The 13,358-nt window shown below is 33.0% G+C and overlaps 2 protein-coding genes and 1 pseudogene across 2 annotated transcripts in view; 2 read left to right on the forward strand and 1 right to left on the reverse strand.

The window, feature by feature from the left end:
- The window catches only part of lqfR (clathrin interactor lqfR), a 40,751-nt gene that overhangs the window by 17,357 nt on the left and 10,036 nt on the right, over positions 1–13,358 (reverse strand). The window lies entirely within an intron of this gene.
- Positions 1,877–12,530, forward strand: LOC136348246 (uncharacterized; annotated as a pseudogene).
- Positions 9,312–10,402, forward strand: LOC136348229 (uncharacterized). Its single transcript, XM_066298882.1, has one exon. It carries the CDS (start codon positions 10,003–10,005, stop codon positions 10,363–10,365), a length of 363 nt encoding a protein of 120 aa, XP_066154979.1. The 5' UTR covers positions 9,312–10,002; the 3' UTR covers positions 10,366–10,402.

Consider the following 13,358-nt stretch of genomic DNA (forward strand, 5'->3'; position numbering starts at 1 on the left):
TGATCCCACCAAATACACAACATGAGTTTTTTTCCATGAATATTTGATTTGGCTACTGATGTTGAAACATGGCCAGGTGGACCCCATGATTTCTTCTTCTTTGGGTTATCATAATGGATCCATTTTTCATCCCCAGTGACTACACGATGCAAAAAACCCTTTGTTTTATGCCTGGCAAGCAGCATTTCACTCATGCAAAATCGGCGTTCGACGTCTCTGGGTTTCAGTTCATAAGGAACCCAATTCCCTTGTTTTTGAATCATTCCCAACATTTTTAAACGATGTGAAATTGCTTGTTGCGTCACTTCTAATGTAAGTGCAAGTTCTTTTTGTGTTTGAGACGAATCTTCCTCCAATAACACTTCCAATTCCGTATCTTCGTACGTTTTCGGCCTTCCACTGCGTCCTTTGTCTTCCACGTTAAACTCACCGTTTTTAAACTTGTGAAACCACTCACGACAACTTCTCTCACTCAAAGCAGCCTCACCATATGCTTCTACAAGCAATCGATGCGCCTCAGCTGCAGATTTCTTCAAATTAAAGAAGTAAATCAAAAGTTCCCGCAAATGACGCTTATTCGGCACAAAACTTGACATTTTTGCAAGAAAAAAAAATGTGATGCTGATACGAAACCACTAATACTTCTAGGTTATGTTGTTACTAGTTGATCAAACTTGCGATAGTAAGATTTACATCTAGCAATTTCAGCATAACCTTCTGGTGGGACCATGCTTTGTTAAACGGCGGAAACTTATTTGTACCCCTAATAAATATGTCACAATTTGTGCCGAATAAAGGGTTCTTGCGGAGAATTTTACTTCATTACTTTAATATGAACAAAAGTGCTGCTGAAGCTCATCGTATTTTAGTGGAAGTATATGATAAATATGCTCTAGCTGAACAAACGTGTCGGAAGTGGTTTGCACGTTTTAAAGCTGGTGATTTCGACTTGGTTGACAAGGAGCGACCTGGTCAGCCAAAAAAATTTGAAGACAATGCTTTGGAGGCATTGCTCAACGAAGACCCATGTCAAACACTTCAAGAATTGTCTACATCATTGGGAGTTAACTTATCAACGGTAGGAAAACGTCTTAAAACTTTGGGTATGATCCAAAAGGAAGGACATTGGGTTCCATATGAATCGAAACCAAGGGACAATGAGAGGCGTTTTTTGACGTGTTAACTGCTGCTTCAACGGGAAAAAAGAAAAGGTTTTTTGCATCGGATTGTTACTGGTGATGAAAAATGGATCCATTACGACAATCCGAAGCGCAGAAAGTCATGGGTTAAGCCCGGTCAACGTTCAACATCAGTGGCAAAGCCGAATATCCATGGGTCTAAGCTTCTGCTCTGTATTTGGTGGGATCAGAGGGGTGTGATTTATTATGAACTGTTGAAACCGAATGAAACCATAACTGGAGACCGCTACCGACTACAACTGATGCGATTGAGCCGTGCATTGAAAGAAAAACGGCCGGAATACTCCAAGACACGACAAAATCATTTTGCTGCACAACAATGCTCGATTCATGGATTGCATCTAAAGACAACGCGTTCTTCCGACGCGGTATTCGTGCCCTGCCCGAAAGATGGTCAAAAGTAGTAGAAAGCGATGGGCAATACTTTAATTAATGTATTTTTTTATTTTCATTTAAAATCAATAAATTTTTTTCTTAAAAAAACGCAACGAATTAATTCCAACTCCTAATATAATATCCGCCAAATATGAGCTAAAAAACTCTTCCTTACGAAGATTTAGTAGCTGCGCTAGATAAGGACAATGATTCTAATGTGAATATTTTGAGTGATGAGAATAATGGAGAGAAAGTTGACTCCGTCACCGAGAGGTATAAAATACATCTCACGACACAGTGATATGGAGAAGTTTATTTTTTTGCGCGCATTTACATTTATAGCATACAAAGAACGAAGTAAACCTAGTAGGAAACAGTTTGTCACCCGAATGTAAGAAATAGGTAACTAGAATTTTGGGATTTTCTTGGTTATCCAGTTATTTCCTTACTTCTCATACCTATATTACTATATTATACAAGAAGTTGGTAAAGTTACACGTAACCAGCGTCATCTACTGATCAGTGTAAAAACTAGACATCAATGCAATGCAGATTTATTTCGAATAATATGTAGGCAACTTGAAATACCTACAATGGTTGAAATCCATTTACATCACGATTGAATCTAACAAGTAGGTATCTAAAAATATCTACTTTTTGTGCTTTTATGATATGTGTCATATGTGTTTACATTGCATTTACCTAGTTTGAACTTATTAACTTATATGCAGGTGGCTTGTACACTTGTGCACGAATGACCGAGGCTTAGTAGTGGCATTTTCCTTTAAAAAAAAGAAGGAAAAAAACCTCTAAAGGGAAAAAATTAGTGCAGCACTGGCTGGGAAGAGTTCAGAAGATATTGTCAAAGAAAATTGTGCCTAAAATTTTATCTTTGATCAAATCAAATACAAAAATCCAAGGTCAAGCAATTTCGAAAACGACGTTATGTTACCAAGTATACAAAAACTGAGAAACCTCAAAAGAAAAGAAAACAACCGCAAAAGTTGTCTAGAAATGTAAGAAATCAAGCGCGTGCTGAGGAAAAGTAATATGTTTCAACAAAGGACACTTCAGTATCTACAGTCCAAAAAAACTCGCATGTCCAAATACTTATCTATAATGTTTTCAGATTCTAGATGAAATCGGGCGTAATATATTCGAGGCATATTACAAATTGGTTGACTATACATGTCAATAGAATTTCATCAATGCGAATACTGACAAAATTACAAAGAAATCGAGAACCACTCAACTAGAGTTTAGAAGAGAATATTCCATAACATATTTTTTACTAAATAAAAGAAAGAGGAACAAAGTGTGCAAAACCGCATTCTTAAATATCTTGGGAATGAAAACGCTGTCGTTGATATTACTATGTAAAAAGATCAAATAAAAAAATTGCATCTGCCGATAAAAGAGGAAAAAGCAAAATTACGAGCTTCTCGTAAATACCGTCGCATTATTGTAGGCAAGGTACTGCAAAAAAATATTTGGACTTCAGCCTAAAACTATCAACTGTATATAGAATGCAATTAGAATGATGTGAGATAAAGAACCAAAAGTAAAAAAAATGGTAAAAACAAAGGAGGAATTATCCGAGGGAAAATATTACCCTGCACATTTAGATAAACAATTAATAAGTCTATCTATGAAAACTCCCATAAGTAGTAAATTTTCTAAATTTAAATTTAACGGCTCAAAAACTGCAAGAGCTATGAGGACAAAATTATAATTAAAATTTAATTTCATTACCATGTATATCTGAAAGCGTTGAAAAATAACAAACTAACTTATTACCTCTAGACTTTTTTATGTACAAAGAGTCTATGGTTAGTGGATTAATCTTTTCTTTTGGAACACCCTGTATGTACACTATCGCAGAATAAACAATAGCCGATGGCTTAGTATAACTATAATAAATAAATAAATACATTTATTTCATTCTGTCCGGGTAGTACTGTTTACCCGATGCTGATTTGCGGCGGGCATATCGAACAATATAATAAACAATAAATAATAAATAATATTAAATCATAAAAAAGTAAACGGAACCTTACATTGTGACGTTATTACTAATTAACCTTACCGGACTCTAATTAAGAACCTATCAGTCGGTAAATTGCAGTCTTTTAAACATTTTTCTGTCATTGAGACCATATTGGGAAATAATTTTAACTTAATTTATTGCAATACTCCGTTTTTTCCATGCAAATAATCAAATTTTTATAAAATAAATGCTAGATGCATCTGACACTGGCAGGTTTCGCTAAGTACATAATTGAACTCAATTATGTCAGAAAAACATGGGAAAAATTGCCTTCGTCATATTTTTAAGAAGTATTGTCTATTTTGATTTAAAACATAATGTTTTTGTAAAACAGACGGCAGTAAGAAATAAAATAATATATAATACATATCCTTTAGGTGGTGTTACAATGTTATTTTCTAAATTCAGCTCGTGACAGCGCATCATCCTTTAAAAATACCACGTGCGGTAACAAGTCACCTACTAGGCTTGTGACGTAAATAATTAATTACATCGCTTACAATAATTCAAACTACATTGGCCCACAAAGTTTATAATTTCGATAGATACCGTATATACATAAGCTGTGTGTACCTGTATTGAATACAAGTTACAAGGTCGCGACTAAACACAGGGCCATTACAAACAGCAGGGTTGTTAACAGCCGAAGCTCTACTGAATGAAATGGGCCTGCTTTCAAACAACTACGGCTGGAAGATAGAATGTACGATATACAGTGAATCAAAAAACAATTTGCACACCTTTTTTTCCAACATATGAAAACCAAGAAAATATATCGTCATTCCTAATATTATGTAGCATAAGATTTACGTAAGTTAGGCACAATTTGTCATAATATCTTCTTGTAACTGCGTGTAGGTAAATGCAGTTCAACAATATAAAGCAGCATTAGAAAAACTAAAATTGCCCGTAGATAAGTGAGATTCATTGTGGAATTCCTGAATATGTATACTAGTCAAAACCATTAACGGATGTTTAAAATCTTAACTTTAAAAACCTTCCATGTCATCAATGAACATTTTAAGATATTTTATACATTAAATATAGATATTCCCGCATAAAAACATTAAAATTTTTGTTATAAACCTCATTTGTGCAAGTTTAAGCTGATTTGTACCATAAAGGTACACTAGTGGCGGAAGTAGAGCAAAAAAAATTTAATGTTTTAATATTCGATAAAGGAATAATAACAATAATGTTTAATCAAAACACTTTCAATCAAGTAGGTGAGTGCAAATCAGATAATAATTGACCATTTGAGTGGTTCCGTTTTTTTATAAAGGTAAATATTTTTTTACCTGGCAAAAAATAGAACATTTTATTTGGGATCGAAAATTCTAATATCAGTTTAATTCTGTTTACTTTTCGGGTTTATTGAAGGCAAAGTTGAATTTAAAATACCTAGAGGACGGTATTTATAAGTTAATTTGAAAATAAGATTTATAGACTTTTACAAAAGTTTGAAATGCTCGTAAATATTGCAAGAAGGTCTAATTTGAATAAATCCATAGTATCTCGAATTGTTTCATCCTTTGTAAAATTTCGTAATGTTTTACCTAAAAAAATTAGGAATGGCGAGAAAACCGATAAATATCAAAATGAACAAATTTATAAATATTTCAAAATAAGCCATTTCTGGGTTCAAGTATAATAAAGCAGCGTCTATCTGAAATATTGGATTTCCAGGTATCTCCAAAAACAACGAGAAATATATTATGTGAGGCCAAATTATTTGCAAATTGACCAGGCAAGAAGCCGTTGTTGTCTGCCAAAACCAAATGATTCCGTCTTTAATTTGTTCAAGTTCAGTTACACTAAGCAGTGAATTACTGGAAAAGAGTAATATTCAGCGGCGAACCAAAGTTTAAATCATTAAATACACTTGCCTATCAATGAAATGTGGTGGTGGGTTAGTGATAACATGGGGTTGTTTTTCAAGCCTCAGGATGAGATTGCTTTATAAAATTGATGGGATTATGGATTGGTGTATATATAAAAATATTCTGAAAAATGAAATGGTTCCATATGCAAACAAAAAATGCCCTTTGGATGCTTTTCCTGTAAAATAACGATCTGAAGCATAATTTCAAACATGTAAAGGTTTGGTGGGACTAGAAACGATTAATCTTATAAACTGACCAAGTCAATAATCAGATTTAAATTCCATAAAAAATCTGAAAATTTTGGATAAGAAAATAAGGATTAAAACTTATATCAGTAAAGAAGGATGGTTTAATGCATTAAACGAAGCTTGGAATAATTTGGATTCAACATTAATTTTCAAATTAATGCAATTTATGCCACACCATTGTCAGAAAGTTAGTAAAAGTAATGGTTATTTTGCGAAATATTCAAATTTCTACTTACACTCAGTTTTTAATAGTATAAAAATATCAGTTCTTAAAGATTTGCTGTATTTTTTTTCTAGTTTTAAATTAATCTTTGCACCTAAAAAATATAAACAAAAAATATTAAGATAAGATGTTAGAAGTTTGAGACAATATTGAATCTGAAACCTCTTGAAAACCTGTTCAATCTATGTTAAAAATTGTATCTAACAATATTAAACTCCCTTTTTTACATAAAAACATACAGTAGTGGCCAAAATTAGAGCTAATTTATGTTCCTTCAAAAATAAACAAATATTTATGTTTATTAAATTTACTACATTTTTCAGGATTTTTAGTAGCAACAGGAATACAGTGAAACTCCCATAAGTCGAACTTCTATAACTCGAACTAATTCGTAGACCCCAGCCCCTTCAATGTACTTTCAATGTCATTTATTACCTATAACTCGAACTTCTATAAGTTGAAAATCTCTATAACACAAAATAAATTAGATGCACAACAACCCAAAAATTTTCATAATTCGAATTTTAACGAATAACGTCGAAAAGGGTAGCGAAAAGTTCGGCTTTCCGAGGAATCTCTCTTTCGAAATATTAACGGCGTATGAATATAATCTATATTCGGTGAACAGTCAATTTTCAATATTTTCATTTTGCTTTTTAGATTTCCAATGGCTCCCCCGCGAAAACTAAAGTGCCTCACAATTGAACAAAAGTTCGAAATTCTTAAAACCGTAGGTAGTGGAATGAAAAAGAAATTAAATGCAGAAAAATATGAAGTTCCGGCGAATACCTTATCAACCATTATCAAAAATAGAAACTCTATAGTGGAGTTTAGTGAAAGTGTAAATCCTAGTAAATTCAAACGTAATGAGCCACGAAAAACTGTAAATACAGCTGTGTCCAAGTGGTTTGTGTCTGCCAGACACCCAAAATTTACCAGTTTGTAGACTAATACTTAAAGAAAGAGACCTTCAATACGTAAGAAGTTTAGGTGATGAAGATTTCAAAGCAAGCAGTGGATGGCTTCACAAATTAAAAAAAAGTATATAGCATAGATAATTACTCATTTACATTACATACAAATGTAAGTACTTTCTAATGGATGTTTTTTTTTTATTTGAATTAAGATAGGGGATAAGCCAGAAGAAAGTCTGTGGTAAAAGTTCAGCCGTGGACGCAGAAAATGTTGAAACTTGGAAGTACAACCGTTTTGCCGCAACTTTTATCACGTTACGCAGAAAAGAATATTTTTAATGTTGATGAAACCGGACTTTTTTGCAAATGCTTACTGAAAAAAACACTGGCCATGAAAAACGATAAATGTTATGGAGGGAAACTCAGTAATGAAAAAATAACTTGTTTACTAGCAGTAAACATGGGCGGCAGTGAAAAATAAATAATTGTGTTAATTGGAAAAATCGCAAATCCAAAACGTTTCAAAGGAGTGAAATAGTTACCAGTGGATTATTGAAGCAACAAAGAAGCCTGGATGACTAGAGAGAACTTTGAAAAATGGCTTATGAAAATAGACGAAAATTCATAAAAGAAAAAAGAAAAGTTCTATTTCTAATAGATAACTGTCCTGTTCACTCCCGAATTGAAGACAAACTTAAAGCAATTGAACTGCAGTATTTCCCCACCAAACATGACACCAAAAGCGCAACTTCTTGATCAAGGCATAATAAAAAGCTTTAAGAATCATTATAAATGACGGATCCCAATTAAATTGTTGGATTAATACGATTGATTCAATCAATTACGACCTAAAATTGATCTACTTGATTGCATAAAAATTGCACAGTCGGTGTGGACGAACGATGTTACAAAGAAAACTATCCAGAATTGACTTAAAAAGGCAGGTTTTGGATAATTGCCAAATGATGAGAACAAGGAGAACGACCTTCCATTAACAAAATTGCGTTGAAAACTAATTGATAACGCAGATTTTACGTCGGACATTTCTGAAAATAATGTTGAAAGTCTATTCAACAACTGGATTAATATACGCAATATAGATAATATTTCGTTACAACATTTTTTAAATGTTGATGAAGCTTTTTCTTAAACCGAAAAACAAGAATCTCTCTCTTTAAAGCAGATGATGACGCCGAGGAAATTGAAGAGCGTCTCGTCGAGAAGTGCGAAATGCAATTGAAGTACTAAAAAACTTTTTAACTATGAGTAAATGCACTGATTCCGTTTATTTTTCATTAAATAATATTGAATTTTTTTTTTCGAAAATACTAATAACAAAATTGTTCACCAAAGTTAAATTACTAATTATTTAATATAACACTTCATATGCTATAAGCTATAGCTTATATCAAGTCATGTACATATGTCCTTTGCGATCTTTTGCTTTCTTGTTAATAAAACTTTCATTTATAAATTAAATATTTATTTTTTCTTTAACTCGAACGAATTTTGGCGGTTCTTGAAATTCAAGTTATGTAAGTTCCATTGTATTTTGTTTGGTTTTAAAATGGTATTTGTTTGTTGCATAAAGAGTAAAAAATATTTTTAAAATACCACTAAAGTTCTCGAACAAAATTAAACCGACATCTATTGTTTCTAAAGTACGAACGCTTTTAGAAGGGTGCAAATTTCTTAGTTCCATATACAGTCAAACTTTGATAACTCGAATCAAATTCACTGGATTTAGCACCAAGGTAGTAAATTATGTATAATTTTTACTGAATAACTCGAACTTCTATTACTTGAATATTTTGATAAGTCAAACGTGATATTTGGCGCCAGCTTCGATAAATCGAATTTTCCAGGAGAATCCCCTAATTGCCTGTCTTTTACCCGCTCCCGTCGAGTCCTTTCTGCGCACTTCAGTTAAGTTAATGAGCTGCACTTGCATGCATGTTAACGTTTTTTGTTACAAAATAGTAAATATTTTCTTGTTTTATAATACTGGCAAACTTTTATTTTTATTAAAATGTCAACGAAACGCGTTTTACAAACTTTATCTATTGATGAGAAATTTAGACTCATAAAAGAGGTGGAAAATAATTCACGAAAGAAAAATGTAGCTGCAAAGTATGAGATTCCGGCAAGTACAGTGCCTACCATTAAAAAAAAAAAACAAACAATTATTACCGCCTTCGAAAGTGGTGTAAGTGGCAGTTCCAAGAGGCTTAAAAAACCTATGTACGAGGATGTGGACAAAGCAGTTTTAGAATGGTTTAAATCGGCAAGAAGGCATATCTGGAGGGTTAATTCAAGAAAAAGCTTTGGAATTTAGTCGAAAATTAGGACAACCCAATTTCAAGGCAAGCACAGGGTGGTTGGATAATTGGAAACGAAAGTATTTTGCATCAATTCATATAAATTACATAATGCTTAAATTTTTTTTCCTTTTTTAAGGTGTGACATTTGTTATAAAAAGGCTTGTGGAGAGAGCAATAATATGAGAGACGAGGACTGTACGAAATGGAAACGTTATGTTTTACCACATTTATTGGAAGGTTATCAACCACGAGATGTATTTAACGCAGATGAGACTGGCTTATTTTTTAAATGTCTTCGAGATAACATCCTAACTTTTAAAAATGAAAAGTGTCATAGAGGACACAGGTAGGAGGAACACAGTAAACAAAGAATTACATTGATGATTGTCACAAACATGGATGGATCAGAAAAATTGAAATTGCTCTTGATAGGAAAAAGTAATCAACCCCGCTGCTTTCGAGGTGTAAAATGGTTACCTGTCGAGTATAAAACAAACTCAAAGGCGTGGATGACAGGAGCAATTTTTGAAGAGTAGTTGTTAAATTTGGCCGACCAATTTGGAAACATGAATAGAAAAATCATTCTTTTTATTGATAACTGTCCAGCCTATCCTAAAGACATTCAACAAAGGTTAAAATTTATCAAACTTGTTTTTTTCGTTTAATATGACATTAAAACTGCAACCCCTTCATCAAGGTATCATACAAAATATGAAGTGTTAATATCGACGCAGAATTTTGAGAAAAACAATCAAATGTTTGGAAGAGAACAGAACAATTAACATAACATTAATGGACTGCATTGATGAGGTAAACCGTGCTTGGAATACCGATGTCAGGCCCGAGACCATTTCAAATTGTTTCAAGAAAGCGGGATTTGGTCAATACTCCAAGTGGGAAGATGAAGATGAAATTCCTTTGATTTTCATTAGTGAACGATTGAAAGAAATAGGAGAAGAAGAAATTCAGTTGCAAATGGAATATGAAGCTTGGAAAAATCTTGAAGCTAAAGAAGGTGTTACCTTTAATTATTATGTCAACATCGACGATGATACTGTTACTTCGGAGTTTCCCACAGATGAAGACATTATCGAGTTCTGCAGATCCGAATCTGAACCGCCTGACAATAAAGATGACAGCGTGACAGTGATATAGCAAACTCTTTAGAAGATAATCTGCCGCAACCACCCTCAAACACGTTGGTTGCAAATTCGATAATTGTTTTGCGTTCGTTTTTAAAAATAACGAACACACAACAGACTCGTATAACGGTTTGAATAACATTGAAGCTTTTTTTGAAATTCAAATTATGAAACCTTCTTGTCAGTCACAAATAACTGAATTTTTTAGATTAACATAATAACTACCACACTACCACTTGTATGTTCGAGTCATCTTGTATAATCGAAGTCTCAATAACTCGAATTTTGTTTGTGGCAAGGCGTAATTTGAGTTATCGAAGTTCGACTGTATTTACTTTTCCTTTATTATTCTTATGTTTAAATGCTTCATGGAGTTTATTATTTTGTTGAATGGAGGAAAAAATAATTGAAGCCTATAAAAACGGTCGTTCCCAAGCTGTGATTAGTTGGCAGTGTGGGATATCCAAACAAGTGGTTTTTAAAACTATCAGAGCTTTTAATGCTCGGCGAAAAGTGGTGAATTTAAAATGTGGAGGCCCACTTAAACAAACAAATTATAAGTTTGATAGACGCATGAAAAGAAAAAGTAAAAAATATCCACAGAAGTCAGCTGTAAATGTTTTAGCTCAACTAGGAGAGGTAGGGATCTCTTCAAAAACAATCCAGTGTAGACTGTCGTAAGTGGAAGTTGGATTTTCTGGAAGAAGGCCGGCGAAAAAATGTTTCCTTTCACAGAAAAATAGGCAGCAAGGATGCTGTTCACGAGGCGCCGTGAGAATTGGACTTTCAATTATTGGAAACGCGTCCTATTTAATAACAAATCCAAATTTAACATTCATGGAAGTGATTAGACGAACTACATTCACAAACCGGAAGGCAAAAGATCGGATTTTAAATATTTTTCTGCTAAAATTAAGCACGGAGAGATGGTATCATGATTTAGGGTTGCTTTTCGTTTTACGGAATGGATTCAATTCATAACATGGAAAGGGTTACGAACCAATGCGTGTAGTAGAACATCTTGGACACAATTATGGGACTATATTGTTGGATGGGAAATACCCCTAAAATTTACATTCCAATATAACGACCCTAAACGTACTGCCAAAATTTAAAGTATTGATTCGTGATAAAAAAAAAGTTTTACAATGGTCATCACAATTTCTCGACTCGAATCTAATAGAAAATCTATGGTATGTTGTGGTTAGGCAAGTAAGACAAAAAACTATTGCAAATAAAACCCAGTTGAATGAAGAAATAGAACATTGGTTCTAAATGTATATTATAAATGGGTTCCTATATTTCGGAAAGGACGAAATAGAGCAGTGGCCAATTCCTTTTAGTGAATTTGTCGTCCTCAAATTAATTGAACCGTTTACCTGTTCTGGAAGAAATGTAACAACTGATTATTTTTTCAACAGCCTACCACTGGCATGTGTATTTACATTGCATTTACCTAGTTTGGACTTAACAACTCGTGTGCAAGTGCCTTGTACACTTACACTACTGTAGGCAAGGTACCGCAAGAAAATGCTTGGACTCCAACCTAAACCTATGCATAGCATATATTTAAAATGGTGTGAGACAAATAAAAAACCAAACGCGAAATTATCAGCATATAGAAATATTTTCAAAGATGAGTTTAATCTTGGGTTCTACCATCCTAAAAAACACAAGTGTGGAGTGTGTGTATCCTTTCATGATCTAACAAGCCCTATTGATGAAGAAAAACCTGACATCCAAATCCATAAAAAATTAAAGGATGAAATTCGCTTATCTAAATCTTTCGATAAGGATGCAACGATTACAAGTGACGATCTTATCGTGAGCTGTAACTTCGATTTGCAACAAGTGTTGATGTGTCCAAGGGATGCAACAAACAATGTGTTATTTTACAAACGGAGGTTGTCCACTTGCAATTTTACAATATACAATATTGGAACAAAACAAAAATATATTTTTCCTGGCATGAGGATCAAGGAGGTAGAGGCAGGTGCGCAATTGCAGTTTACTATACTTTTATTTTCACGCGTTATCAGAAACTGTACGTGAGATAACATGTTCGAGTGATCAATATGGCGACCAGAACCTGAACAAATTTATCGTTGCAATGTGTATATATGCTGTTTAGACAATTGCCAATCTTAATACTGTTGAATTAAAATTTTTATATTAATATCGGGCCACAGTGGCATGCAATGTGACTCAAACGCATGGGAAAATTATCAATCTATAATAATTTTCCCATGCGTTTAAACGAGACTGGAAAGTAATTGATCAAGAGCTCGAAAGAAGAATGACAATAGCTACATGGTTCGCGATGTCGAAACTAAGTAATTCCTAGATTGCAAATCATTTTCGAACAATAATTTTATAATGCCAAAGACAGATTCTCAAATTGCCCCAATACATTTCCTAAAAATATGCTGGTTTCGATACTGAAGAATTTAGAACTGTGAATTAGAAAAAAGGAAATTTGCGTGCATGTGTAACACTAAGTATTATTACACCATATTAATCTCAGGGTTACCCAATTACAGATGCTAAATATAGACACTTGATATCGCTTTTTAACATGAAACTAGAAGCATTAAATCGAGAATACTTTGATTTTTATTCAAATCTCCTCCACGAATCAAAAAACGATGAAGATTAGTCGTTTATTAGCAATGCAATTATCGATATTTGTTTCATAAAACATTAAAATAATAATTCATTTGTAGCAGTTAGTTTGATATAACTACATTTTGCTTCAATTGTTTGATTATTGAATAAAATAAAAGTTATAGTATAAAGTAGATAGCTATTGTTTTTGTAGTTTCCAGTATTTTTTTTATTGTAAGAATAAAGTTTACTTTGTTCAGTAAATTCTAATAATTGAAAAGAAAACTTATTAATATAAACAACTTAAAGTGTTTTACAAAACACAATATAGCAATAAAGATGTAAATTTTAATTTGGATGAACTTTGTTTTTCGTCATATCTTAAAATACATATAGTGCCAT

The sequence above is a fragment of the Euwallacea fornicatus genome, chromosome 32 (genome assembly GCF_040115645.1).
Source record: "Euwallacea fornicatus isolate EFF26 chromosome 32, ASM4011564v1, whole genome shotgun sequence".
Classification (NCBI taxonomy): domain Eukaryota; kingdom Metazoa; phylum Arthropoda; class Insecta; order Coleoptera; family Curculionidae; genus Euwallacea; species Euwallacea fornicatus.

Excerpts from the sequence above, each read along its gene's own strand:
- LOC136348229 (XM_066298882.1), top strand. The coding sequence starts at position 10,003 with ATGGACTGCATTGATGAGGTAAACCGTGCTTGGAATACCGATGTCAGG.